This window comes from Amblyraja radiata, chromosome 31 (assembly GCF_010909765.2).
Source record: "Amblyraja radiata isolate CabotCenter1 chromosome 31, sAmbRad1.1.pri, whole genome shotgun sequence".
Taxonomy (NCBI): domain Eukaryota; kingdom Metazoa; phylum Chordata; class Chondrichthyes; order Rajiformes; family Rajidae; genus Amblyraja; species Amblyraja radiata.
Window position 1 is genome coordinate 28,148,477 of NC_045986.1, and position 25,143 is coordinate 28,173,619.

Here is a 25,143-nt window from a genome sequence, read left to right on the forward strand (position 1 = left end):
TGGGGCAGGCTGGGTTTGGGGTAGGTTGAGCAGAGTTTGTGTGGATTATGATTGGGACAGGCTGGGTTTGGGGTAGGTTGAGCAGAGATTGTGTGTATTATGTTTGGGGCAGGCTGGGTTTGGGGTAGGTTGAGCAGAGATTGTGTGTATTATGTTTGGGGCAGGCTGGGTTTGGGGTAGGTTGAGCAGAGTTTGTGTGGATTATGATTGGGACGGGTTGAGCAGAGAGCGTTGATTACGATTGGGACGGGCTGGGATTGGATTTGGAGCAGGTTAAAATTGTGCTCCGATGGAGGGAGCAGGTTGACCCTGGTTTTGCCCGGGACAGAGCGGCAAAGGGGCGGACACACAAGGTGGGAGTTCAGGCCTGGGAGCTGTGCGTCTCGCCGCCTGCCTGTCTGTCCATGGAGGGAGGTAGAGAGGGCGGGATGGATCCGCTGCCAGATCCGTGCTCTGTCGCATCCTAGACGGGAGCCGGCCGACTCCAGGCCGGTGGGTGAGGGTCATGTTCGGGCCGCAATCCTCCGGCGCGGATTAAACCTTCCCTCTCCCTTCCCCCTCATAGAAGCGGCGGCGGCGGCGGCCGAGCGCCGGTCACCTCCCACCGGGCAGCGCCAGCACGCAAGCCCGAGGTCTGGGACCTGCCCCTAGGCCTCACTCGCCTTTATTTTTAATTGTAAAGAATAAAATCAGCAGCAACTCTTGTTGCGTCAAAGGGATGATCACAATTGGGAGGGGGGAAGGGTTTGCTGAGTTTGCCCGGCTTCTCTCCACAACATGGCATGGGTTGTAGTCACTCACCTGCTCTCAGTAAATAACTCATCTTCTCTCTTTCAGGTCTTGAATTCCCTCCATTTGGCGGTGGAAAGAGCGAGGGTCGTGACTCCAGGCGCCTGTTTTCGCCCCCCTCCGCCCTCTACCCCCTCCTCAGGTTGGGTGGGTTGCCATGGTGACCCTCGGCCCTCGGACTCTCTAATCCCTGGTTCAAGGTGGGGCTGAGAACCATGTCCAAGAAGCAGGTGGTGAAGACCAGGACCAACAAGAAACTGGAGTTGGAGCGGAAGAGGGACGAGAAGGCAGCGAGGCGAGCCCTGGCCAAGGAGAGGAAGAACAGGAGCCAGGGTGGGGCAGAGGATGAAGAGTTTGTCAGCTTTGCCAACCAGCTGTTAGCCATGGGGCTCAAACTCCGAGAGGTGCCTGGAGATGGGTAAGGATGGTGCATTACTTTCACCCACCAGAGCCCAAGCACTGTCTAACTTTAGTAGTGCCAGGGAATGGAGGAATATGGATCATGAGCAAGCAGATGAGATTAGTTCCTCCTTGTGTTTTGCTCAAGATTCCAGTATCTGGAGTTCTGGAGATTTTTTTAAACTTGGCGTCATGTTCAGCACAGACTTTGTGGGCCGAAGGGCCTGTTACTGTGCTATTATATTCTATGCTATTCTTTTGACCTGTAAACTTGTGGCTGTTGATGATACTTCATGTCTTTGATTCCTTGTATATTGCATGTAAATTTAACTTTATTCCACATTGGGAGAGGGCAAAATTCCAAACCCTTTGGTCAGTTGCAAAGTATTTCTGATGTTCTGAAAGAGCTGATATTTGTGTTACTCACTGATTTGTTTGAACTTTAATATAACAACCCCTTTTCAAGTTGGAAAGAGAAGATTTACGAGGAAGTTACCAGGACTCGAGGGCCTGAACTAGAGGGTGAGGTTGAGCAGGCTAGGACTTTATTCCTTGGAGCGCAGGAGGATGAGTGGTGATCATATAGAGGTGTACAAAATCACAAGAGGACTAGATCGAGTAAATGCACAGTCATTTGCCCAGAGTAGGGTAATCGATAACCAGAGCACAGGGGTTTAAGGTGAGGGAGGAAGGATTTAATAGGAACCTGAAGGGTAACTTTTTTTTTTACGCAAAGGGTGTTGGGTATATGGAATGAGCTGCCACAGGAGGTAGTTGAGGCAGGTACTATCATAATATTTAAGAGACATTTGGACAGGTACATGGATATGATGGGTTTAGAGGATTATGGCAGGTGGGACTAGTGTAAATGGGGGAATGTTGGTTGGCTTGGCCAAATTGGGCCGAAGGGCCTGTTTTCACGCTGGATGACTATGAACTGCATTGCACAAAGTAACTGGGCGAATCGTGGTTTGCTGTGACAGTTAGCTATGCCATAATAGTTTGAGTTTAAACTCCCCAGACTATGAACATTTTGTTTATAAATTGCACCATGGTGGACAATCAGATTTGTGAGCCCAACATTAGTAAAATAAAAACTGCCCTATTGCAAACTCGAAGTTAATGAATATACCTTAGCATCGTGCAATAATGGTATACGAAAAGAAGTCGAGGCTCTACACTTTCAATGTTGGGCAAAAATAAAACAAAACTACTGGAAGCGTTCAGTAAGTCTGGGAACAGTATTTCCAGCATTTTATTTCAAATTCAAATTTCCAGAAATTGTAGTATTTTTATGGTCCGTGTTATTTCTGCCTTTTTGTAAGTTTAGGGCCTTGAGGCCAAGATCGTGTTTTATCTTGGTTTCAGTTAAAATGCCTGGAGTGAAAATGCTGTGATAACTCTCTAATATGAAATGCACAGTCGTTCAAATACCTTATACAGTTACTTCAGACATTAAAAAGAAATGTATCTTGACTTTTGATATTTCTATAATTTGTTGGCAATTAAAATAAAAAATGATAGCATTTTTTAATTTAGAATGTTAACTGCAAAATTAGCAATTAAAGTAATTTGATGTATTAACCTGGTTTGCAGTGAGTGTTTGTTTGATGGCACTGGGCGTGTACTCGCTGAAGTTTAGAAGAATGAGGGGGGGACCACATTGAAACTTACAGAATAGTGAAGGCTTGGATAGAGCAGATGTGGAGAGGATGTCATAGCCTCAGAATTAAAGGATGTTCCTTTAGGAAGGAGATGAGGAGGAATTTCTTTGGTTAGAGGGTGGTGAATCTGGATTTTTTTTGCCACAGAAGACTGTGGAAGCCAAGTCAATGGTTATTTTTACAGCAGAGATAGTTAGATTCTTGATTAGTACGTGTTCCAGGGGTTATGGGGCAAAGGCAGGAGGATGGGGTTAGGAGGGAGAGATAGATTAGCCATGATTGAATGGCGGAGCAGACTTGATGGGCTGAATGGCCTAATTCTACCTCTATCACATGATCTTGAATATTGCTATTTGTAGTAGATGAAAGTGTGTTTAAAGCTTAATATCATTGTCTGTAGATGTTGATGTCTGTAGATGTATATAGGAGCTGATCTAATCTTGTAAGGTACTATGAAGTAAAAAGACACTGGCAATTCATTTAAAATTGTTTAGGGTTCAAGTTGGAGCCAGTCAGTTGCAATGCTCTGCATATATAATGATGTGAAGTTCCCAGATATAAAGATGAGGCCACCAGCATTCTGTGTAGGTCATGCAAAACGGAATCTGCCATCACTCCCTGCATAAGTTGTACAGAATGGTATTTAAAATTGTAGATTATTTCCTAAATTACAGCATGATCTTGATCAGCTGGGCAAATGAGCTGAAGAATGCTAATGCACTTTAATGCAGATAAATGTGAGATGTGTTTTGGGAAGTCAAACTAGGGCAGGACCTTCACAGTGAATGCTGGGTTGTTTGGGGATGTTGTGGAGCCGAGAGATCTAGGAGTACTGGTGCACAGTTTTCTGAAGATGGCGTCACGGGTAAATAGGGTGGTAAAGAAGGCTTTTGGTACATGGGCCATCATCAGTCAGGGTATTGAGCAAAGATCCTATAGCGGTATTGAGTATGGGGAGAAGGAATGGGTGATGTTTCTTGACCCAAAATGTCGCCCATTCCTTCTCTCCAGAAATGCTGCCTGTCCTGCTGAGTTATTCCTGCATTTTGTGTCTATCTTTGGTTTAAACTAGCACCTGCAGTTCCTTCCTACACATATTGAGTATTAAAAAAAATTGGGACATTATGTTCCAATTGTACAAGATGTAGTGAGGCCACATTTGGTGTATTGTTTTCAGTATTGGTCACCCTCCTGACCAAAATGTCACCTATCCATGTTTTTAAGACATGCTGCCTGACTCGCTGAGTTACTTCAGCACAGTGTGTCAATTTTTGAGAGAAACAAAAACTGATGTATTTCAGGAAGCTACACAGTTTGTGTTTTTTTTTGACAGAAGGAAATGTAGACACGAGGAACTGTCCCACAGAGGTACTGCCTGACCCGCTGAGGTCTTCCAGCACTTGGTGTTCTAATCAAATTGTGTAGATTGGTGGGCTTGATGGTCTTCAACTGTAGGAAGAATATATATTTTAAATAGCTGTAGAAGTGTGGCAATGAATAGCACTGTGTGACAGTAGAGTGTTGTATTCTACCTACAGTTGCATCGTACATTTAAGAACAAAACCTTGATTTATTTGCAATTAGTTGCTTAATGACTCGATTTCTGGAAACAACTGGGAGTGTCCTGTGGGGGAGGGATGCTGAAATCACTGATTTATATTTACTTTAATTTAATGAGCTTAATAAACAAGAGGTGCAGGAGTAGGCCATTCAGCCCTTCGAGCCAGTACCGCCATTCAATGAGATCATGGCTGATCGTCCACAATCAGCACCCCGTTCCTGCCTTCTCCCCATATCCCCTGACTCCACTATCTTTAAGAGCTCTATCTAACTCTCTCTTGAAAGCATCCAGAGAACTAACATTGTCTGTTTTTGTTTTTTTTGAAGGAATTGTTTGTTTCGTGCTCTTGGTGATCAGCTAGAAGGTAATTCTCGGAACCATCTTAAACACCGGAGAGAAACGGTAGACTTCATGATAAAACATCGGCAAGATTTTGAACCATTTGTAGAAGACGATGTCCCTTTTGATCGATATGGTGAGCTGTGGATATTGGTTTCTCCATTTTTAAATTCCTAAACCATAAAGACAAAAATGTGGTCTGCTGATGTTTTTAAAAAAAACACAAAAAAAAAAACAGATTTTCACCTCATTCTCTGATTATGACATTGGAGTACATTTTCTTGTATGATAGAATGTGACTATTTAAACAAGGATTGAGATCAGTTCCTGAACAGATGTAAATGTGTGACATTGTGATTATCAAATTGCTCTGCTTCACATCAGTTAAACTCAGTTGTTCAGCCTAGGGGTGTTTAGAGGCCTGGTTTTCTTTCTCTAATGTCTTTTCCCATTCATAATCCTTGGCATATTCTCAATTCCCCTGGGATTCCCTCACCTGGAATACACATTCCATCACTCTCAGGGGCATTGTGTAGCTGCAGTTGGAAGAGTATTTTTGGTAAACATCAGTGTGGTTTACACTGTTAGAAATTGTTTTGATATCATCCTGATCCACCAACAATGGACCAGATGGGAAAGATGAGGAGATGAGGTAGGTTCTCGACCTGAAAGGTCACACATTCCTTCTCTCCAGAGATGCTGCCTCTCCCGCTGAGTTACGCCTGCATTTTGTGTCTACCTTTGATTTAAACCAGCATCTGAAGTTCTTTCCTACACATGAGGAGATGAGGAATTGTATAGACACAAAATGCTGCAGTATCTCAGCAGGACGGGTAGCATCTCTGGAGAGAAGGAATGGGTGACTTTTCAGGTCGAGACCCTTCTTCAGACTGGGACTTAATTGTATAATTACTTGCTTACCTGAAATTAGCAACGGCTATTGTCTCTGATTCTGAGGGATTGTGCATTCAAACCATCCGACAAAGATTTGAGAATAAATTCTGGGTTGATATTTTTGTGTTGCTCTGGAGAGGTGTGATCAGTGAGACACTAAACTAGGGCCCTTTCTCCTTTCTTGGGAGAGTTGGGCACTTCAATATGTATACATTAACTGATTAATGGATTAAAGGAAAAAAAACATCATTGCAAATTGGCTGTTAGTTGCAATATTAAATTTGTTTAGTTTAGAGATACAGCACGGAAACAGGCCCTTTGGCCCTTCAAGTCCGCACCGACCAGTGACTCCCGCACATTAACACTATCCTACACGTACTAGCGACACTTTTATATTTATAGAAAGCCAATTAACCTACAAACCTGTACGTCTTTGGAGTGTGGGAGGAAACCGAAGATCTGTGAGAAAACCCACGCGATCACGGGGAGAACGTACAAACTCCGTACGGACAGCGCCCGTAGTCGGGATCGAGCCGCTGTGCTACCGTGCTGCCCGTTCTCAGTACACTTAAAAATGAAGAGAGATGCTGGAATCTTGTACAGAACACAAAAATGCTGGAGTAACTCAGCAGGTCTGGCAACATTAGGCGAGGACATGGATAGGTGATGCTTTGGGTCCTTTGCCTATCAAAGCACTGTACTATCCTAAGATTTGATGTATTACGTAGATGCAAGTGTTTTAACTGTGTTTCGGCCACATGCAGTCTACAAATACTGAATCTGATCTCGGAATCTGGGATGGGGTGAGGGGGGGGGGGGACATATCTTTTGGATAGAACTAATTAAAGAAACCCTTGTAACACTCTTAAACCTTTGTGGTAATTATTTGTATACATTTATTGAGCCCAAGGTTACAGTTTAACATTTCTGGAACACGAGTCCAGTTAATCAGTATTTTGTCTGACTGAAATTAATGGTATTCAAAGTTGCTATTGAACAAAGGAAAGGCAAATACAGGCAATGTGTACACCACAGTAGTGCATACAATGGATATTTGCTCTCTGGATATGACCAATGCTTACAAAGTCACCTTATTGTGTATTACTGATTTGGTTTGAAAGTGTGGCGTTGCCAATCTTCTGGCAGTGCTCCTGTAGTGGTGTTTGTGAAAGAATCCCAGGATTTTAATCCAATTGTAATGAGGGGAACATGTAATTTGGTCTTGGCAGGCTGGCATGCAATTAGAATGGAAACTTAGAGATAATTGGTGTTCAATGATTGTACAGAAGAGAGGCTCTGGGTTATTTTTCACCTTTTTGTGGCCATCCAGGGTTCTGTGTAATGACATTATGTGGCACAGTATCGCAGCAATAGAGTTGCTGCCTTACAGTGTCAGAGACCCAGGTTCTATCCTGACTAAGGGTGCTGTCTGTACAAAATGGCCACGTGGGTTTTCTCCAGGTGCTCTGCCTTCCTCCCACTTTCAAAAAGAGGTGCAGATTTGTAGGTTGATTGGCTTCTGTAAGTTGTCCTTGGTGAGTAGGATAGAACTAGAGTATGGGTGACCGTGGTCGGTGTAGACTCTGTACCCAAAGTAAACTAAACGCAAACTAGGGCAGATAATTCCAAGGTAAATTAAGGCTGTCTTCCTATTGTCCAAAAGAGTATATCGCTGCATGATTCTGAACTCAATTATACTTTGTGAAAATCCCAGCCATTTCTGACAGCATTTCACCTTGTGGAGTTACTGATTGTGGCTCTGGTCATGTGTGTAGATTGCAATGGGTATAGTGGGCAAATACTTGAAGTACAACCTCTGTACACCTCATATTATTTCACCCATAGTGCACAGCGGCCTGAATGCATGTGGCAGGTTTACGCCCACAAACACTTCAAGGTAATTTGGTCAAACAAGGAAAATCAATTGCAAAGATTTGGAGATGGTGGGGAAATGCAAGAGTCAGAATTTGAGTATTGGGAATATCAGCAGTATAGAGAGGAAGCAGGCCCTTTGACCCAACTCACACATACCAACGAAGATGTCCCATCTAAGCTAGTCCCCTTTTGCCCATGTTTGGCCCATTTCCCTCTAAACCTTCCTTATCCATGTACCTGACCAAGTGTCTTTTAAATGCTGTTATGGTATCTGCCTCAGCTACTCTTCTGGAAGCTCGTTCTATATATCTACCACCTGAGTGGAAAAAGTTGCCCCTCAAGTTTCTATTAAATCTCTTCCCTCTCATTGTAAACATGTCTTCTAGTTGCACACAATTGTGTATACCTATATAAGATCACCCCTCAGCCTCCTGCACACCTAGGAATAAAGTCCTAGCCTGCCCAACCTATCCCTACAGTTCAGCCCATAGAGTCCTGGCAACATCCTCGTTCTAAACACAATTCAGTTTAGTTTTAGAGATACAGCACGGAAATGAGACCTTCGGCCCACTGAGTCCGTGCTGTCCAGCAATAACCCCGTACACGAGTTCTATCCTACACAATTTTCAGAAGCCAATTAACCTACAAATCTTTAGCATGTGGGACGAAACTGTAGCACCGGGAGAAAATCCATCCAGTCGCAGGGAGAACGTACAAACTCCATGCAGACAGCACCCTTGGTCAGGATCGAACCTGGGTCTCTGGCAATGTAAGGCAGCAACTCTGTCACTGTCGCCCTAATTTTGAGATAAACAATACACAGCAATGATTGCGGTGAATGCTGATGTGATGTAGATAGGTTTCTGGCAAACTGTAAATAGTGAATCCAAAATTTCATCTGGCAATATTTCCTATAATTATTCATAAACATGGATGGAATTATTGTTTGGTGTATATATTGTGTACAACATTGTTTTTGTATCTAATTTTCAGTTACAAATTTGGAAAAGCCAGGCACGTTTGTTGGCAATGATGTGATAGTAGCCTTTGCAAGGAACAATCAAGTGAATATAGTGATCCACCAGCTTAACGCCCCACTTTGGCAGGTAAATCTAATCTGCTCTTTATATTAAGGGGTGCCAAGACGATGCATACACACCAAGTGTGTAGATAGACAGTGCTGCATTTAAAAAAAAAAGTTAACACAAGGAGATTACAATTCCTTAGACTTGGTGAATTTAAGTAAACATTTTACTTTACTGGAGACTCTTCCAAGAAGGTTCACTGGGATTATCGTGGTATGGAAGGTTTGTCCAATGAAGGAAACCTACAACTTGGAATTCACTCATTGGAGTTTAGAAGAATGAGAAACTTATTGGAAGATGGGGATTCTTATGGGGAAAGACAGTTAATGCTGCGGCTGTTTTCTCCTGAGACAATCGAGAACCAGTCCTCCGCCACCTCTCCCGTGGCTAGAGAAGGGTGGCACGGCGGCGCAGCGGTAGTTGTTGCCTTACATTGCCAGAGACCCATGGGTGCTATCTCTACGGAGTTTGTACGTTCTCCCCGTGTCTACGTGGTCTTTCTTCGGTTTCCTCCCACACTCTAAAGACGCGCAGGTTTGTAGGTTAATTGGCTTGGTATTAATGTAAAATTGTCCCTAGTGTGTGTCGGATAGTCTTAATGTGCGGGGGTCCCTGGTCGGTGTGGACTCGGTGTGCTGAAGGTCCTGTTTCTGTGCTGTATCTCTAAACTAAACTAGAGAAGACTCCAAGATTTCTGTCCAAGCTCCTGCAATCTCCCCTCTTGCCTCTCTCAGTAACCTAGAATAAATCCCATCAGGTCCGGGGATTTATCTACCTTAATGCTCGTCAAGAGCCCCAACATCTCCTCTTAAATCTCAAACTGCCCTTGCATATTAGTATTCTCATGATTTTATTGAATGGTAGAGGAGGCTTGAGGGGTTGAATGGCTAACTCTTGTTTCTTCCACATGATCTTGCATACAAAACAGGAAGAGAAGAAGGCCACTTGACCTCTTGAGCGTGGCTCACTATTTAATAATATTGTGGCTGAGGTAATTGTGACCTCCACTCTGTATTCCAATCCTAACCTTTCCTTCCCCCATTCCCCAACCCAGTTGCCTTTTTGCTTATGAAGAATTTGTCTACCTCTGCTGTTAAAAATTAAAAATGATCAAGTCTACCTAAGCTCTCCTCAAGTCGATCTAACCTTTCCTGCCCAATCCAGGTATTACCAGACTGGGCTTCATCTAGTACATCAACATCCTTCCTCAAATAAAGAGGCCATTATTGTATTTGGTATTCCAGATGACCTCTCACCTCTGCAATATATAGTATAACAGAAGCACAACCTCTTTAGTATTCAATTCCCTTAGCAAATGGCCTACAGCTACCAGCAAGCAGTACCTTTACAATACAAACTCTGATTTATAACAAATGGGAGGTATTGGGGAAGAACGAGTTCTTCTAATGATGGTGAATTTTATAGCAGAATTTAATCCTATTGTATTTGAATGAAAAGTTGTGACATGCTCTGCAATTCTTAAGCTTGCATCTATTTCAATTTGGGTGCCTTTGCCATGACTTGAAGGATATTGGTGCTGAAGCACTGGGTTGTTTTCCACTCAAGTGTTGTAAATATCCAGGTTTGGGATGCCTTGGTTCTAAATAATATGGACTCTGGTGGTGTCCATTATGTAAATGCCCAGAGTTCTTCAAGTATAATATAACTTAAATCTTGTCATCCTTTGCTTGTAAAAGCCTTATCATGGAGTCTGATTGTAACTCATTTCCAGTTAATAATTGATTGATGGAAAGATACAGCATGGAAACGGGTCCTCCTGCCCACCGAGTCCACGCTGACCATTGATTACCCATTCATAGTGATCGATGTTGTCCCACTTTCACATCCACTCTCTCTACACACAAGTGATTTACAGAAGCCAATTAACATACAAACCTGCACATGTTTGGGATGTGGGAGGAAACCGGAACGCCTGGAGAAAACTCATGCGGCCACAGACAACACCAGAGGTCTGGATCCAACCCCGGCCTCTGGCATTGTGACGCAGCAGCACTACCAGCTGCTCCATTCAGATGCCCTAATGCGGAATTAAATTTTCTTCATATGTCATACCTAATGGAATGTTCAGGGTTTGTTTTAATTAGTGTATATACAGCGCAATGAGAACCATGCCTCCATAAAATATATGACTTTCTGATTGTCAGTTAGATAAACAAGTAGGGTGAACACGCACAATGCAAGTAGATGGTTTAACGTTAATCATTTATTTTGTCACTGCAGGTTTTTGGAACCAGGAAGAGTAATGCTGCTGAGCTGCATATTGCCTACAGATATGGGGAACACTATGACAGTGTGCGGAAGGTCAATGATAATTCAGAAGCATCTGCAAACCTGAAGACTGAGGTTGGTGAATGGAATTTAGAAACATAGAAACATAGAAAATAGGTGCAGGAGTAGGCCATTCGGCCCTTCGAGCCTACACCGCCATTCGATATGATCATGGCTGATCGTCCAACTCAGTATCCCATCCTTGCCTTCTCTCCATACCCCCTGATCCCTTTAGCCACAAGGGCCACATCTAACTCCCTCTTAAATATAGCCAATGAACTGGCCTCAACTACCTCTGTGGCAGAGAATTCCACAGATTCACCACTCTCTGTGTAAAAAAAAATGATTTTCTCATCTCGGTCCTAAAAGACTTCCCTCTTATCCTTATTTGACTGTAGTCTTGGCCCTTGCTTATGTGGAGGCACAGTGGCTTTTAGAGGTGAACGTGTAATGTTGACATCTGATGATTAAAGATTTCGGAGCCTGCATTCAAGTTCTTGAGGAGGAAAATTCAGGGGGGGGAAAGCAACCAATGTAGTTAAATTCTAAAGGGCCTGTCCCACTGACACGATTCTTTTCGGCGACTTGTCATAGTCGCAGCAGGTGGCCGAAAATTTTCAACATGTTGAAAACCCAGCGGCGACCAGAAAAAGGTGCGACTCTTTGGGCGACTACTCGCGGCCATACAGGCGTCACCCCGCGGGGTGACGCCTGTATGGTCGTGAGTAGTCGCTCAAAGAGTCGTACCTTTTTCTGGTCTACGCTGGATTTTCAACATGTTGGAAAAATTTCAGCCACCAGCTGCGACTGACGAGTGCCGACAGTCGCCGAAAAAATCGCGTAAGTGGGACAGGCCCATAATAAAGTTGGAAAAAAAGGTTGGGTGGATGTTTTTGAGTTTGCTTGTAAACAACATTCCAAACTCTTATTGACGTGAAGGTCTGATTCCTTTCAATGCTGGTTGCTCAAGATGTGGAATGAATTTTAAACCGCAACTCAGAAACAAAGATTTGCACGAACTTTTTTTCGATAATAGCCACTCGTGCCTGTTGAATGTGATATTTCTTTTGTTTTTGTTCTACTGAGAATAGTATCAGAGATGGACAATACTGAAAGATAACTTAAGTGCAGTACAGCTGGTGGAGCTGCTGCCTCCCATCGCCAGAGACCCAGGTTTGATCCTGACTGGTGCTGTCTACATGGAGTTTGCATGTTCTCCCTGTGACTGTGTGGGCTTCGACTGGGTACTCTGGTCTCCTCCCACATCCCAAAGATGTGTAAGTTTGTGCTCTGTAAGATGCCCCTTATTGTGCAGGGAGTGGATGAGAAAGTGGGTAACTCGTGCGAATGTCGGCACGGACTCGGTGGGTCGAAGGGCCTGTTTCCGTGCCTTACCATTAAACGAAACTTCCTCATTGCTCAGTTTTTGTGTGCAGCATCTGGTATGAATGCACCAATCTTTATTGTGAGATGGTCTCCGCAGCGGCAGATCCACAAATGTTCATGTTTCAACGTGTGACTTGCACAGATGCTCATTAAAGATGATTCAAAGAAGAAAGATCGGAATAAGATGTGTCATTATCAAGTGGAAGATATACGGGATTTTGAAAGTGAAATGGCAGAAATAGATATGGACGATGCAGTTCAAAAAGTGCGCAATGCGACAGGTTGCATGGTGAGTAATGGGAAGTGTATAAATGAATGATACTTTATTGTCACATGTCCCTAGTAGGTACAGTGAAATGCTTTGTTGTACATACAACCTAGCCAGTACTCTAGTGTCGCCGTGTTTTGGTACCAACAAAGTTATAAACAGTCCTATCTACTGCCTGCTAAGGCACGTGACAACAGTCCCCACTGTCCCACTGGTTCCACCTTCCTTCTTCCCCCTCAGTGGCCATCCCCACCTAACTCTCGACACCCACCTTGCTCCTGGGTTTGGCCTCTCTTGGAGTTTGTATTTTATGGTTTGAGAATTGTGATGATTTGACATCCAGCTATGGTTTGTTTTTCTCAGTTCAATGTTGTGCAACTCCACAGTAATCAGTACTCCACGTGATCCTGGGTGTGAGTCTGTCGAACTGACCTGGACTTTGCTGTGGGTGTGTCCATTTTCATCATATACATGGAATGTGATCTTTCGTTCTCGGGAGGCAACACCGAGAGGCAACAACTGATTCAGCAATTCTACATTTTCAAGTCAGGACAGTCTGTGGTTTGGGAGGGAGTTTCCATTCGGTAGTCTTCCTCTGGCCCTTGTCATTTCTGGATTTAGGAAGAGTTGTCAGAGACGCCTTGAGTTGCAGCTGTACATTTAATATTTAGTAGAGTTTTTGGACGCCATCAATCATGCACTGGAATTGCAGCCTGCAATCCTGTAAAGCTTTGGGGAAATACTATATCAGGCTGTGGGCCTGTTGTCACGTGCCTTAGCAGGCAGTAGATATTGTATTGTATTGTATTGTATTGGACATGTCCTCATATTAATGAAGAGGATACATTACGTTTTGTGGGTGTCTTAGTTTCGAGATACATCATGGAAACAGACTCTTTGGCCCACCGAGTTCACACCGACCAGCTATCACCCGTACACTAGTTCGGTCCTGCACATACTTGGGACAGTTTTTACGGGAACCAATAAGCCTACAAGCCTGTGCATTGTTTGGAATGTGGGAGGAAAGCAGATCACCTGGAGAAAACCCACTTGGTCACAGGGCAAATGTACAAACTCCATACAGACAGCACTTGTAGTCAGGGTCAAACCCGGATCACTGGCACTGAGGCAGCAACTCTACCACCTCGCCACCGTGCTGTCCTTTGTCCTGATGCAAGATGGTGCCTTCTGTGGCGACCTGGCATGTTAGGCCATCTTGGAGTTGACCCTGTTGCTAGCCTATTTACATCTTGTACCCTGACTGAGTCAAGGTTGCAGATTTCCTTGCCTTGTTTGATATTCCTCTGTATAATGGTTTCATGGTTACCATGATGGTTTTTAAAATGTCTCTGGATGTTTGTACATGACACAGGAAGGCAGAAAGGAGGGGAACTTGAGCTGGAAAGGATGCAGAGGAGATCTGATGGTGTTGCTGTAACTTGAGGGTCTGAGCTGTATGGAAAGGTTGAGCAGCTTAGGCCTTTATTCCTTAGTGGTTGTAGAAACATAGAAAACATAGGTGTAGGAGTAGGCCCTTTGAGCCAGCTGATCATCTAAAATCAGTACCCCTTTCCTGCTTTTCCCCCCATACCCCTTGATTCCTTTAGCCCTAAGAGCTAAATCTAACTCTCTCTTGAAAACATCCAGTGAATTGGCCTCCACTGCCTTATGTGACAGAGAATTCCACAGATTTACAACTTTGGGTGAAGATGTTTTTCCTCATCTCAGTCCTAAATGGCCTACCCCTTATTCTTAAACTGTGACCCCTAGTTCTGGACTCCCCCAACATTTTTCCTGCATCTAACTTGTCCAATCTTTTAAGAATGTTTTATGTTTCTATAAGATACCCTCTCATCCTTCTAAATTCCAGTGACTACAAGCCCAGTCGACCCATTCTTGCATCATATGCCTCTCCCATCATCCTGGGAATTAACCTGATGAACCTATGCTGCACTCCCTCAATAGCAATAATGTCCTTCCTCAAATTCTGAGACCAAAATTGCGCACAACACTCCGGGTGCGGTCTCTCCAGGGCCCTGTACCGCTGCAGTAGGACCTCCTTGCCCCTAAACTCAAATCCTCTCGCAATGAAGACCAACATGCCATTAGCTTTCTTCACTGCCTGCTCTACCTGCATGCTTACTGTCAGTAGGCTGAGAGGTGATCTTATAGAGGTATTTAAAATCATGAGGGGAATAGATAGGATGAATGCACAGTCTTTTTCCCAGCGTAGGGGAATCGAGAACGAGAGGGCAGGGCTTTGAGGTGATGGGAAAACTTTAATAGGAATTCTAGGGAGAACATGCGACCACCTTTCATTAGAATTCTTCAGTAGACTCCATGTATGAAGATGCATCTTTAATGTAAATGTGACAAATATTTCAATTTTACGCAGAAGGTGGGGATATAGAGTGACCTGGAGGAAATATTGAGGCAGATTCAGAAGAATATTTAAAAGGCATTTGGGCAGCTACATGGATAGGAAAGGTGTAGAGAGAAGGTAGATAAAAATGCTGGAGAAACTCAGCGGGTGCAGCAGCATCTATGGAACGTTGCATATTTCCTTCGCTCCATGCAAAGAGTTGAACAATCTCCACTATAGGAAATAGGTAACGTTTCGGGCCGAAACCCTTCTGGGTTTCGGCCCGAAACGTTGCCCATTTCCTTCGCTCCATAGGTGCTGCTGCACCCGCTGAGTTTCTCCAGCATTTTTGTGTGCCTTCGATTTTCCAGCATCTGCAGTTCCTTCTTAAACAAGGTGTAGAGAGATATGGGACTAGCTCAGATGAGGTGTCTTGGTTGGCACAGATGTATTGGGCCGAAGGGCCAGTTTTCATGCTGTATGACTCTATATCTGGTCCAGTTATATAATACAGACACTGCTGTGATAACCCTTGAAGTTAAGGATCCATATAACCATATAACAATTACAGCACGGAAACAGGCCATCTCGGCCCTGCAAGTCCGTGCCGAACACTTATTTTCCCCTAGTCCCATCTACCCGCACTCAGACCATAACCCTCCATTCCCTATCCATCCATATACCTATCCAATTTATTTTTAAATGATAAAATCGAACCTACCTCCACCACTTCCACTGGAAGCTCATTCCACACAGCTACCACTCTCTGAGTAAAGAAGTTCCCCCTCGTGTTACCCCTAAACTTCTGTCCCTTAATTCTGAAGTCATGTCCTCTTGTTTGAATCTTCCCTACTCTCAATGGGAAAAGCTTGTCCACGTCAACTCTGTCTATCCCTCTCATCATTTTAAAGACCTCTATCAAGTCCCCCCCTTAACCTTCTGCGCTCCAGAGAATAAAGACCTAACTTATTCAACCTTTCTCTGTAACTTAGTTGCTGAAACCCAGGCAACATTCTAGTAAATCTAGTAAGATCCAAAACTCTTTCAGAGCATATGCCAAGAAGAATTACCATGAATCTGTGAGCTGGGTAGATAAAGTGGGGAAAGAAGTCTCTCTGTTTAATTATTGTTCTTGTTTTCCTTCAGGACACTGATGTAATTGTTCAGAATCTAGAGTTTGAAAACTATAACATTGAGACTGCAATAGTTGCTACCTTGCAGATAGGTGACCTGAAGAATAGCAGTAAGTTCCTTGCATAAATATTTTAATACATTCTCTGTACAATGTGTTCACTTCAAGAACTTTTGATTTTTTTTTCATTCTTTTTTTTTTTCTGGCTGATTTATTTTCATTGCTTCTCCGTGTAAAATCTCCCCTTTAGCTCTCTAGTTTGAATTAAGCTGCCTCTAATTAGCCGTTGCCAGAGGATCACAAAGACTATCTTTCATTAGAATTCTTTAGCAACCTCCATGCATGAAGACGCATCCTTCTAAAATCTAAATTGGACCATTGTTTCAGTTGCTTTAATTTCCAGATCAATAGTATTATCTAAAGCGGTCCTGATAGATCAACTTGAGTGTCAGAATATAAAAGCATTATAATCCACGAACCTATCTCCAAAGATGTATTATTAGTAAATCATCCCATTCTTTTTTTTATCTTGGCATTTGTGTTTTTTTTTCCTCTTTCTCTCTTACTTTCTATCTTTAAAAAAAAAAAAACTAGAAGCAGAACCAATCCATAATTGATAATATTAATAATGTACGACTGATATACATGAAATGTTTATAATATGTGTTTGCTTCTAATAAAAATATTTTTTTTAAAAAAGAATATAAAAACATTTGATAACAATGGGTCTGGGAATGCAATGTGTCTTGGAAATCTCGTGAATAATATACCTAGTAAAGTAAGTTTTTAAGCTTAGTTGGGAAAAAAAGTAATATGAAGTTAGGATGCTTCTAAACACTAATTGTGATTTGAGGTTTAGTCTTGCTTTCTCTGCTGCAGAATCACTGTTTTGTTTGTACTTCAGTTTCTGCGCAATTCTCTCTCCTTGGATTAGATAGTATTGAGGACTCCAACAAAAACTGCTCCAATTGCAGCCCTCCACACATGTCTTCTCTTTGGATAGAGAACGGAAGTGGAAACAGGATTTTTGGAAACCAGGGTTTAAACCCCGAAGAAATTGAAAATAATAGGACCTTCAGCCAAAAGGAAGAGAACAAGAGGAACAAAAACAAGGTGTGTAAATTACTTTTTGCCCAAAGTGACTGGAGATTGATTCTTGCTATTGAGGGAGTGCAGCGTAGGTTTACAAGGTTAATTCCCGGGATGGCGGGACTGTCATATGCTGAGAGTATGGAGCAGCTGGGCTTGTACACTCTGGAGTTTAGAAGGATGAGAGGGATTGATCTCATTGAAACATGTAAGATTGTTAAGGGTTTGGACACGCTAGAGGCAGGAAACATGTTCCCGGTGTTGGGGCAGTCCAGAACCAGGGACCACAGTTTAAGAATAAGGAGTAAGCCATTTAGAACGGAGATGAGGAAACACTTTTTCTCACAGAGAGTGGCGAGTCTGTGGAATTCTCTGCCTCAGAGGGCGGTGGAGGCAGGTTCTCTGGATGCTTTCAAGAGAGAGCCAGATTGGGCTCCTAAAAATAGCGGAGTCAGGGGATATGTGGAGAAGGCAAGAACGGGGTACTGATTGGGGATGATCAGCCATGATCAGATTGAATGGCGGTGCTGGCTCGAAGAGCCACATGGCCTACTCCTGCACCTATTGTCTATTGATTATATAGGGATTGGTCTGTACAGTAAGATGTGAAAACCTTACACCAGATATTATAGTGCTCATGATACTGAGTGTTCTGAAATAGCCAAAATATTACAATGGAGAGTAGATACCCCATCACCATGCAGGCAGCATCACATTGATCTGCTGCGTTACTCCAGCACTTTGTGTCCTTTTTTTGTTATAAACTGGCATCTGCAGTTCCTTTTTAACCCCGTGGATAATTTTGGCCAGCTTGTATGTTTAAATATGTTGCTTTTTTTGGTTGGAAAACGTAGACTGGAAAAGACCAATGTTAGGAAAACTATCGCCAGCTTCAATGGATGGCTCAGCAAAACACAGTGCTGGAGGAACTCAGTGGATTAGGAAGCATCTGTGGAGGGAATGGACAGATGTAGTTTTGAGTTGTGATGATCCTTCAGATCCTTCAGACTGAGTAGGGGGGAGAAAGCTGGAAAGGATAAGTGGGGAGGGACAAAGCATGGCACATGATGGGTGGATAATGGTTATTATATTGCAGTTTGTAGTCTCCAAATTAGGTACTACATTTCCTAACATTACACCTGCGGTATCAGCTCAAAGGTATTGTCCATGATGTGCCTTGGGATGCCCCCAATATCATGAAATGATCTTTATAAACACGAGAGATACAAAGAACTGCAGATGCTGGGTTAAAAAAAAAAAAAAAGACTGGAGTAACTCAGCGAGTCGGGCACCATGTCTGGAGGTAGACAAAAATGCTGGAGAAACTCAGCGGGTGCAGCAGCATCTATGGAGCGAAGGAAATAGGCGACGTTTCGTGCCGAAACCCTTTCGGGTTTCGGCCCGAAACGTTGCCTATTTCCTTCTAACCTACCTTCGGTTTTCCAGCATCTGCAGTTCTTTCTTAAACAGGTATACTGTGGGAGTACACAAAATTGCTGGGGAAACTCAGCGGGTGCAGCAGCATCTATGGAGCGAAGGAAATAGGCGACGTTTCGGGCCGAAACCCTTCTTCAGGCCCGAAACGTTGCCTATTTCCTTCGCTCCATAGATGCTGCTGCACCCGCTGAGTTTCCCCAGCAATTTTGTGTACCCTCGATATTCCAGCATCTGCAGTTCCCGTTTGAACATACTGTGGGAGTAGGTGTGTTGTTTCTGGGCTTAGAGACCCATTCCCCGCGGCGCTGTTTCGAAACCATCTCTAGAGAACATGAATAGGTGATGTTTAGGGGTCAGGGTCCTTCTTCAGACTGAAGAAGGAACCTGACCTGAAATGTCACCTATCCATGTTCTCCAGAGATGCTGCTGAGTTACTCCAGCACTTTAAAAAAAAAAAAAAAAAAAAAAAAAAATGAATACAACCTTTATTTCAACTGTAGTCCCACATGAAGTCAAATTTGGGAACGTCAGCTATTTACTGGATGAACGGCAAATAATCAGAAAAATGCTTAAAAACAGAACTGTAACGTGCAAAACAGGATAAATGTCATTATATTTCATGTACCACTTCTTGAGGTTTATTACAGGGAATGTAAATTGTGAAATACATCCTAGTTATTCAAACTGGTGACTCGTATCATAGTGTTTTGTTTTTCAGTCCTCATTCTCCATTTGAATTTCTAAAACTGCAGGTTACAAGTAAACAACGCAAAGAGCAAATAAGGATAGAAAAGAAGAAACGTCAGGAAGAGAGGCATCGACAGAAGGTTCTGGACAGCAGGAGCAATAATTTAGAAGAGCTAACAACTGATGGGAACTTGCAGCCACCAGTTACTTTAGTCAAAACATTTGCTACTTTAAACATTTGACCCGAGGACCTTCCGCAACTAGAGATGACCTAAGATCGTAAAAGGGTTACAGAGAATTCTCGTACGTGGGGGAAGAACGAGGGAATTTTGGATATTTTTTTCCCGATGCTGCTCTTTAGATTAACAATGTTGGACTGCACACTTTGAAGAATTTGATTTTTTTTCTTTGTAAACGAGTGTAAGCAAACTGGAAGAAAATCTGTGAAAGGTGAAAACACAGTTGGTTATTTACACTATAAATGCAATAAAGACTTACGAATGGTAAGGTGAGAATTATAATAGGCAATTTGAAATGTTTGGGTTTTTTTAGAAAGCCCTTTAAGAACTGTGTAAGTAAGTGATCTGGAGGGCTGACCATCACATTTTAAGTATACCCTCCTTACATCTACAGTGATCAAGATCAAAGTTGAGCCCGTTTTACAGCATATTTTTTACCATTCTTCCAAAAGAGGCTATCGCTGAGTGGGTATGCACAGGAATATTTCAGAATGAAGCATTAGTCTAACACTCACTCATTTGCTGACATCATTTAGGAGGGTCTTGAATTGAATTGCAAAAGTAACTTCTTTTTTTTTTTAATCACTTTTCAGGACTTTCTTTTAAATTTTTTTTTTTTAGTTAAGGCTGCAATGTCAATGCTGTGAACCACCAAATACAAAGGATACTTTCCCACTGTTCCAAGAAGGCAAATAGGCTTGGCAGCTGTCTTAAACCCTATGTAATTCATGGAGGAACTGCAGCTTCAAACAGCACAAGAAATCCCCGCAACTTATTTATCAAAGCCTTTTTATTTCAGCATTCCTGGAGATAATTTAAGTTGAAAGAAAACTTATCTTCTTGAAATTCTACCTCCCAGTTTTTTTGTTTTTTTTAAATGGTAGTAAAGTACAACCTGATCCTGAAAATCATTGGGAAATGCCAAATGTCTGAAACAGTAACTTCCATGGACAGCAGTGTTAAAGTGCTGGCTATTGTATGATTATGATTGTTTCTGCTCTATTTCTGTTCTGTATATACAATGATAATAAAGCAACACATTAAGAGGCTAAGTTTTTATTTAAATTCTATTTGTAGTCTGTGGTGGAGCTGATTCTATGTTGCATCTGTGTCAGACATTGGCCATCTAATTGAATCCCAGAACCAGGCAAATCCACGTTACTTAAGGGGACTTTTGCATATTAATCAGCAAGACTGGCTCTGCTGCCAAGAGACTGGAATCTGCCTGCTGATTACAGATTCAGATTCAGATTCAGAAAACTTTATTGTCTGTCGCAACAGAAAATCCTCTTTGACGTGGCTCCACATACAAACATACGGGAGCAGCGCGCCGCGAGTCGCTCAGAGTAGCGCCCCGCGCCTTGGGTTGTCAGATACAATAATAAAGAACACACAAAATGTGACACAAACATCCACCACAGCATTCATCACTGTGGTGGAAGGCACAACATTTGGCCAGTCCTCCTCCACTTCCCCCCCGTGGACAGGACCAGAGTCCAGAGTCAGTCCAGGATCGGCTCTTCCTCACTGGAGACCGCGGCTTTAAGTTGTTGTAGGCCGCAGGCCGGCCATCAAGATTTAAAGTTCCCGCCGCAGCCAGAAGCACCGTAGACTGCAGGGCCGGCGGTCGAAGCTCCCCTCCAGGGGTGATGGTAAATCCATGCCGGCCCCGCGGTAGAAGTTGGCCGCGTGCCGGCAGTGATGGCTTCTTCTTCCCCCGGGTCCCCCACGAGGGATCCCGGGCTGTAGACGCCGCACCAGACGCCGCACCAGCTGGAGCTCTGCAGACCGCGGCTTCAGGCTGCTGGCAGCCCCGGGCCAGCGAAACGGAGCGCTCCCCTCCAGCGAGGGCTCGCCCGCTCCACGCCGAGAGTCCACGCTGCGCCCGCCGCTGAAGCCCCGGGCGCGTCACCGGGAAAGGCCGCGCCGATTAGTCCAAATAGGTACCTGGACAAACATGCGCCCGCCGCTGAAGCCCCGGGCGCGTCACCGGGAAAGGCCGCGCCGATTAGTCCAAATAGGTACCTGGACAAACGTGGGAACCTTTAAAGTGGGTGGTTTAACTTGGCCATAGCTCAAGCCTACATACAGTTGGGAAACGTCCAAGCTTTCTAGACTTGAGTAACATGTAAAGAAAGCAACAAATGCTTGAAAACACACACGGCATCTGAGAAGCAGAGTTAATGTTTCAGCCTGGGACACTTAGACAGAGCTGCTTGGAGCAAAAATGTGAAAGTTAACATTTCAGGTCTGAGAGTACCGACAAAGGATTTTGGGGCTGAAGAGTTGACTTTTTATTCTTGCCACAGGTGCTGAGATGGGCACTGTAAAACACAGCCTTTACTGTGAATCAGAATTAATTATCTACATATCTCACAAGCAGAGGGATGATAAATTGGATTTGTGGCAGAAATAACTTTAGGGATTATTAGTGTAACATCAGTAATGAGGAAACAATTGATTCAAGATTGGCCAGGTCTCTCTGAATATTCACCTTTTTAAAGAGCAAGAGCTCTCCAAATTTGAAACTCAAGTTACTGGGAGTTGCTTGTATTGTACCATTGTTTGTTCCATAGCCCCACCACCCTCTGTGTTTAAAACATTACCCCTCGGCTTCCTATTAAATCTTTTCCCCTTCACCCTAAACACATGTTCTCTTGCCCTCGATTCGCCTTCTCTGGGTTAGAGACTCTGTGCACCTACCCTATCTATTCCTCTTACATGACTATTATTTCAGAGGTCTGCATTGTTAGACCTAGTAAGCCGTAACATTGCTATTCTCAGTTAAGGGACATATATGTGCACTGAATATATATCCGTGGGGAATATATAATCAGAAGATTGGCTGCCTTGTACTTTTCAATCTCTCAAATGTAGCTCGGAGTTGCCAGCTAAATATGAACAAACATCTGAAATATCAACTAACTCAATACTGCAACTGAAAATGGCAGGACAGAGCACTGAATTGCAGCTGGATCAGTGTTTCCTGGTTCATAAGTTCATAAGGGATTTATGAAGGGGAAATCACACTTGACTAATCTTCTGGAATTTTTTGAGGATGTAACAAGTAGAATAGATAAGGGAGAGCCAGTGGATGTGGTGTATCTGGACTTTCTAAAAGCCTTTGAAAAGGTCCCACACAAGAGATTAGTGTGCAAGATTTGAGCACATGGTATTGAGGGTAGGGTAATGAAGTGGATAGAGAACTGGTTGGCAGAAAGGAAGCAAAACATAGGAATTAACAGGTCCTTTTGTCTATTGTGTTTTCAGAATGGCAGGCAGTGACTAGTGGGGTGCCGCAAGGCTCAATGCTGGGATCACAGTTATTTACAATATAAACAATTTAGACGAGGAAATTAAAAGTAACATCTCCAAGTTTGCGGATGACACCAAGCTGGGTGGCAGTGCTATGAGTGACTTGGATAGGTTGGGTGAGTGGGCAGATGCAGTATAATGTTGATAAATGTGAGGTTATCCACTTTGCTGGCATAAACAAGAAGGCAGATTATTATCAACCTGTCGACTGGGCTTGTATTCACTGGAATTTAGGGGATATTATTGAAACATACAAAGTCCTTAAGGGATTGGACAGGCTAGATGCAGGAAAAATGTTCCAGATGTTGGGGCAGTCCAGAACCAGGGGTCACAGTTTAAGAATAAGGGGTAGGCCATTTAGGATTGAGATGAGGAATAACCTTTTCACCCAGAGAGTTGTGAATCTGTGGAATTCTCTGCCACAGAAGGCAGTGGAGGTCAATTCACTGGATGTTTTCAAGAGAAAGTTGGATGTAGCTCTTAGGGCTAACGGGATCAAGGGATATGGGGGGGGGGGGGGGAGCAGGAACAGGATACTACTGATTTTGGATGATCAGCCACGGTCATATTGAATGGTGGTGTTGCCTCGAAAGGCCAAATGGCCTATTGCTGCACCTATTTTCTGTGTTTCTAATTCATAGACCTCGTACCAAACATAGAGCTTGGTTAAAACGACTGTCTGACTGTTTCTTAAACGTTGGGATAGTCCCTGCCTCAATTACCTTCATCAGCAGCTCGTTCCATATACCCACCATGCACTGTGTGGAAAACGTTACCACTCGGGTTCCTATTAAATCTTTTCCCCCCTCACCTTAAATCTGTGTCCCTTGGTTCTCGATTTCCCCTGCTCTGGGCAAGAGGCTGTGCGTCTACCCGATCCATTCTACTCATGACACCTGTATAAGATCACCCCTCATCCTCATGCGCTCCAAGGAATAGAGGCTTAGCTTGCTCAACCTCTCCCTTTAGCTCATGCCCCCGAGTCCTGGCAACATCCTCGTAAATCTTCTCTGCAACCTTTCCAGCTTGACAACATTACTTGTTCTTATACTTCAGGCATGCACCCTATGTATCTTCCCACTAGCGAGTAATTTGGTCACGCAGGTGATGAACGGTTGCAGAGACTGGTGTGTCTGAATACATTTGTTTTGTGTGTGGATGGGAAAAAACAAAGAGAGGGCAAACAAGGTTGTCACAGTTTAAGGATAAGGGGGAAGTCTTTTAGGACCAAGATGAGAAAATCAATTTTTACACAGAGTGGTGAACCTGTGGAATTCTCTGCCACAGAAGGTAGTTGAGGCCACAGTTCATTGGCTATATTTAAGAGGAAGTTGGATGTGGCCCTTGTGGCTAAAGGGATCAGGGGGTATGGAGAGAAGGCAGGTACAAGATACTTAGTTGGATGATCAGCCATGATCATATTGAATGGCGGTGCAGGCTCGAATGGCCTACTCCTGCGCCTATTTTCTATGTTTCTAAATAAAGAGGAAAAAAATATTTATAATCACTAATTAACATGGAATGTCTGAAATTCCAGAAAGGAACAGCAATGATTAAATTGTTTCTAATTCCAGAAAGATGCGGCCACAGTGTTATGCTTGGTTGGATGCTGGTACCAGCATGAACCTGTGTGTATAAACAAAGAATGCAGCAGCAGCATGGTGCAAAAGCACAGCTGCCTGGAGGTACAGGAGGTACAGGAGGTCACTCCTTGACTCTTGATGAAATGATTAAAAAGTCAATGAGAGAGGGAGGGCAAACTTTCAGTCAAAAATTCGCCAATCGTGTACGGGCTTCGTGCGTTTGTGTGAGAACAACCAACTTCAACCAGTTACGGGTAACGGTGCAGATATCATTCATGCTTGAACAAACTCATTCTTGGCACAGTTGTATTTGCTTTAATAAAGGCGAATGCTCTGAACAGGCAGGTCTTCTGTTGGGAGTCCGTTTCTGCCTCAAGGACTCTGCAATTATGACAGGATATGAGATGGTGGTGTGTGAACAGTTATGGAACTGTTCTGACTAACTATCAGAAAAAGAACTTTCCCTTCTCGCGGCTGTGGCTGGCAAAGGGGAATTACACACAGAAACATTCTATAAAACGGTTCACTGTCAGCAAATCCTGGAGCGGTTTGGTCAATACTGTGCTTTTGAGGTGTAGTCACTGTTGCAGAGTAGGAAAAGCAGCTAATTTCTGTACCACACACCTCACTAAACAACCTGTGAAGTAACCATCTAATCTGATTTTTGGAATTAAGTCATGGAAAATTGAGTTAAAATTAGTTCTCTCTTATCAGCTCTCTTTCTTCCACTGGTAAAGTAGTGACCGACAG

The 25,143-nt window shown here is 43.4% G+C and overlaps 1 protein-coding gene across 4 annotated transcripts; it reads left to right on the forward strand.

The window, feature by feature from the left end:
• The first annotated feature begins 352 nt into the window (after positions 1 to 352).
• otud3 (OTU deubiquitinase 3) lies at positions 353 to 20,547 on the forward strand. 4 transcript variants are annotated; one of them, XM_033048319.1, is made up of 9 exons: positions 353 to 492; positions 838 to 1,207; positions 4,740 to 4,888; positions 8,515 to 8,627; positions 10,848 to 10,970; positions 12,424 to 12,570; positions 16,058 to 16,154; positions 16,978 to 17,156; positions 19,322 to 20,547. In XM_033048319.1, exons 2-9 carry the CDS (start codon positions 1,005 to 1,007, stop codon positions 19,496 to 19,498), a joined length of 1,188 nt encoding a protein of 395 aa, XP_032904210.1. In that variant the 5' UTR covers positions 353 to 492; positions 838 to 1,004; the 3' UTR covers positions 19,499 to 20,547. The 4 variants fall into 4 exon arrangements, with proteins under 4 accessions (XP_032904210.1, XP_032904209.1, XP_032904211.1 ...); XM_033048318.1 differs by lacking the exon at positions 353 to 492 and having other exon boundaries at positions 975 to 1,207; positions 16,948 to 17,156; XM_033048320.1 differs by lacking the exons at positions 353 to 492; positions 12,424 to 12,570 and having other exon boundaries at positions 975 to 1,207; positions 16,948 to 17,156.
• Positions 20,548 to 25,143: the final 4,596 nt, after the last annotated feature.

Excerpts from the sequence above, each read along its gene's own strand:
- otud3 (XM_033048318.1), top strand. The coding sequence starts at position 1,005 with ATGTCCAAGAAGCAGGTGGTGAAGACCAGGACCAACAAGAAACTGGAG. Across the intron at positions 10,971-12,423 it reads CTGCAAACCTGAAGACTGAG|ATGCTCATTAAAGATGATTC; the intron begins GTTGGTGAATGG and ends TGACTTGCACAG. Across the intron at positions 17,157-19,321 it reads ACAAGAGGAACAAAAACAAG|GTTACAAGTAAACAACGCAA; the intron begins GTGTGTAAATTA and ends CTAAAACTGCAG.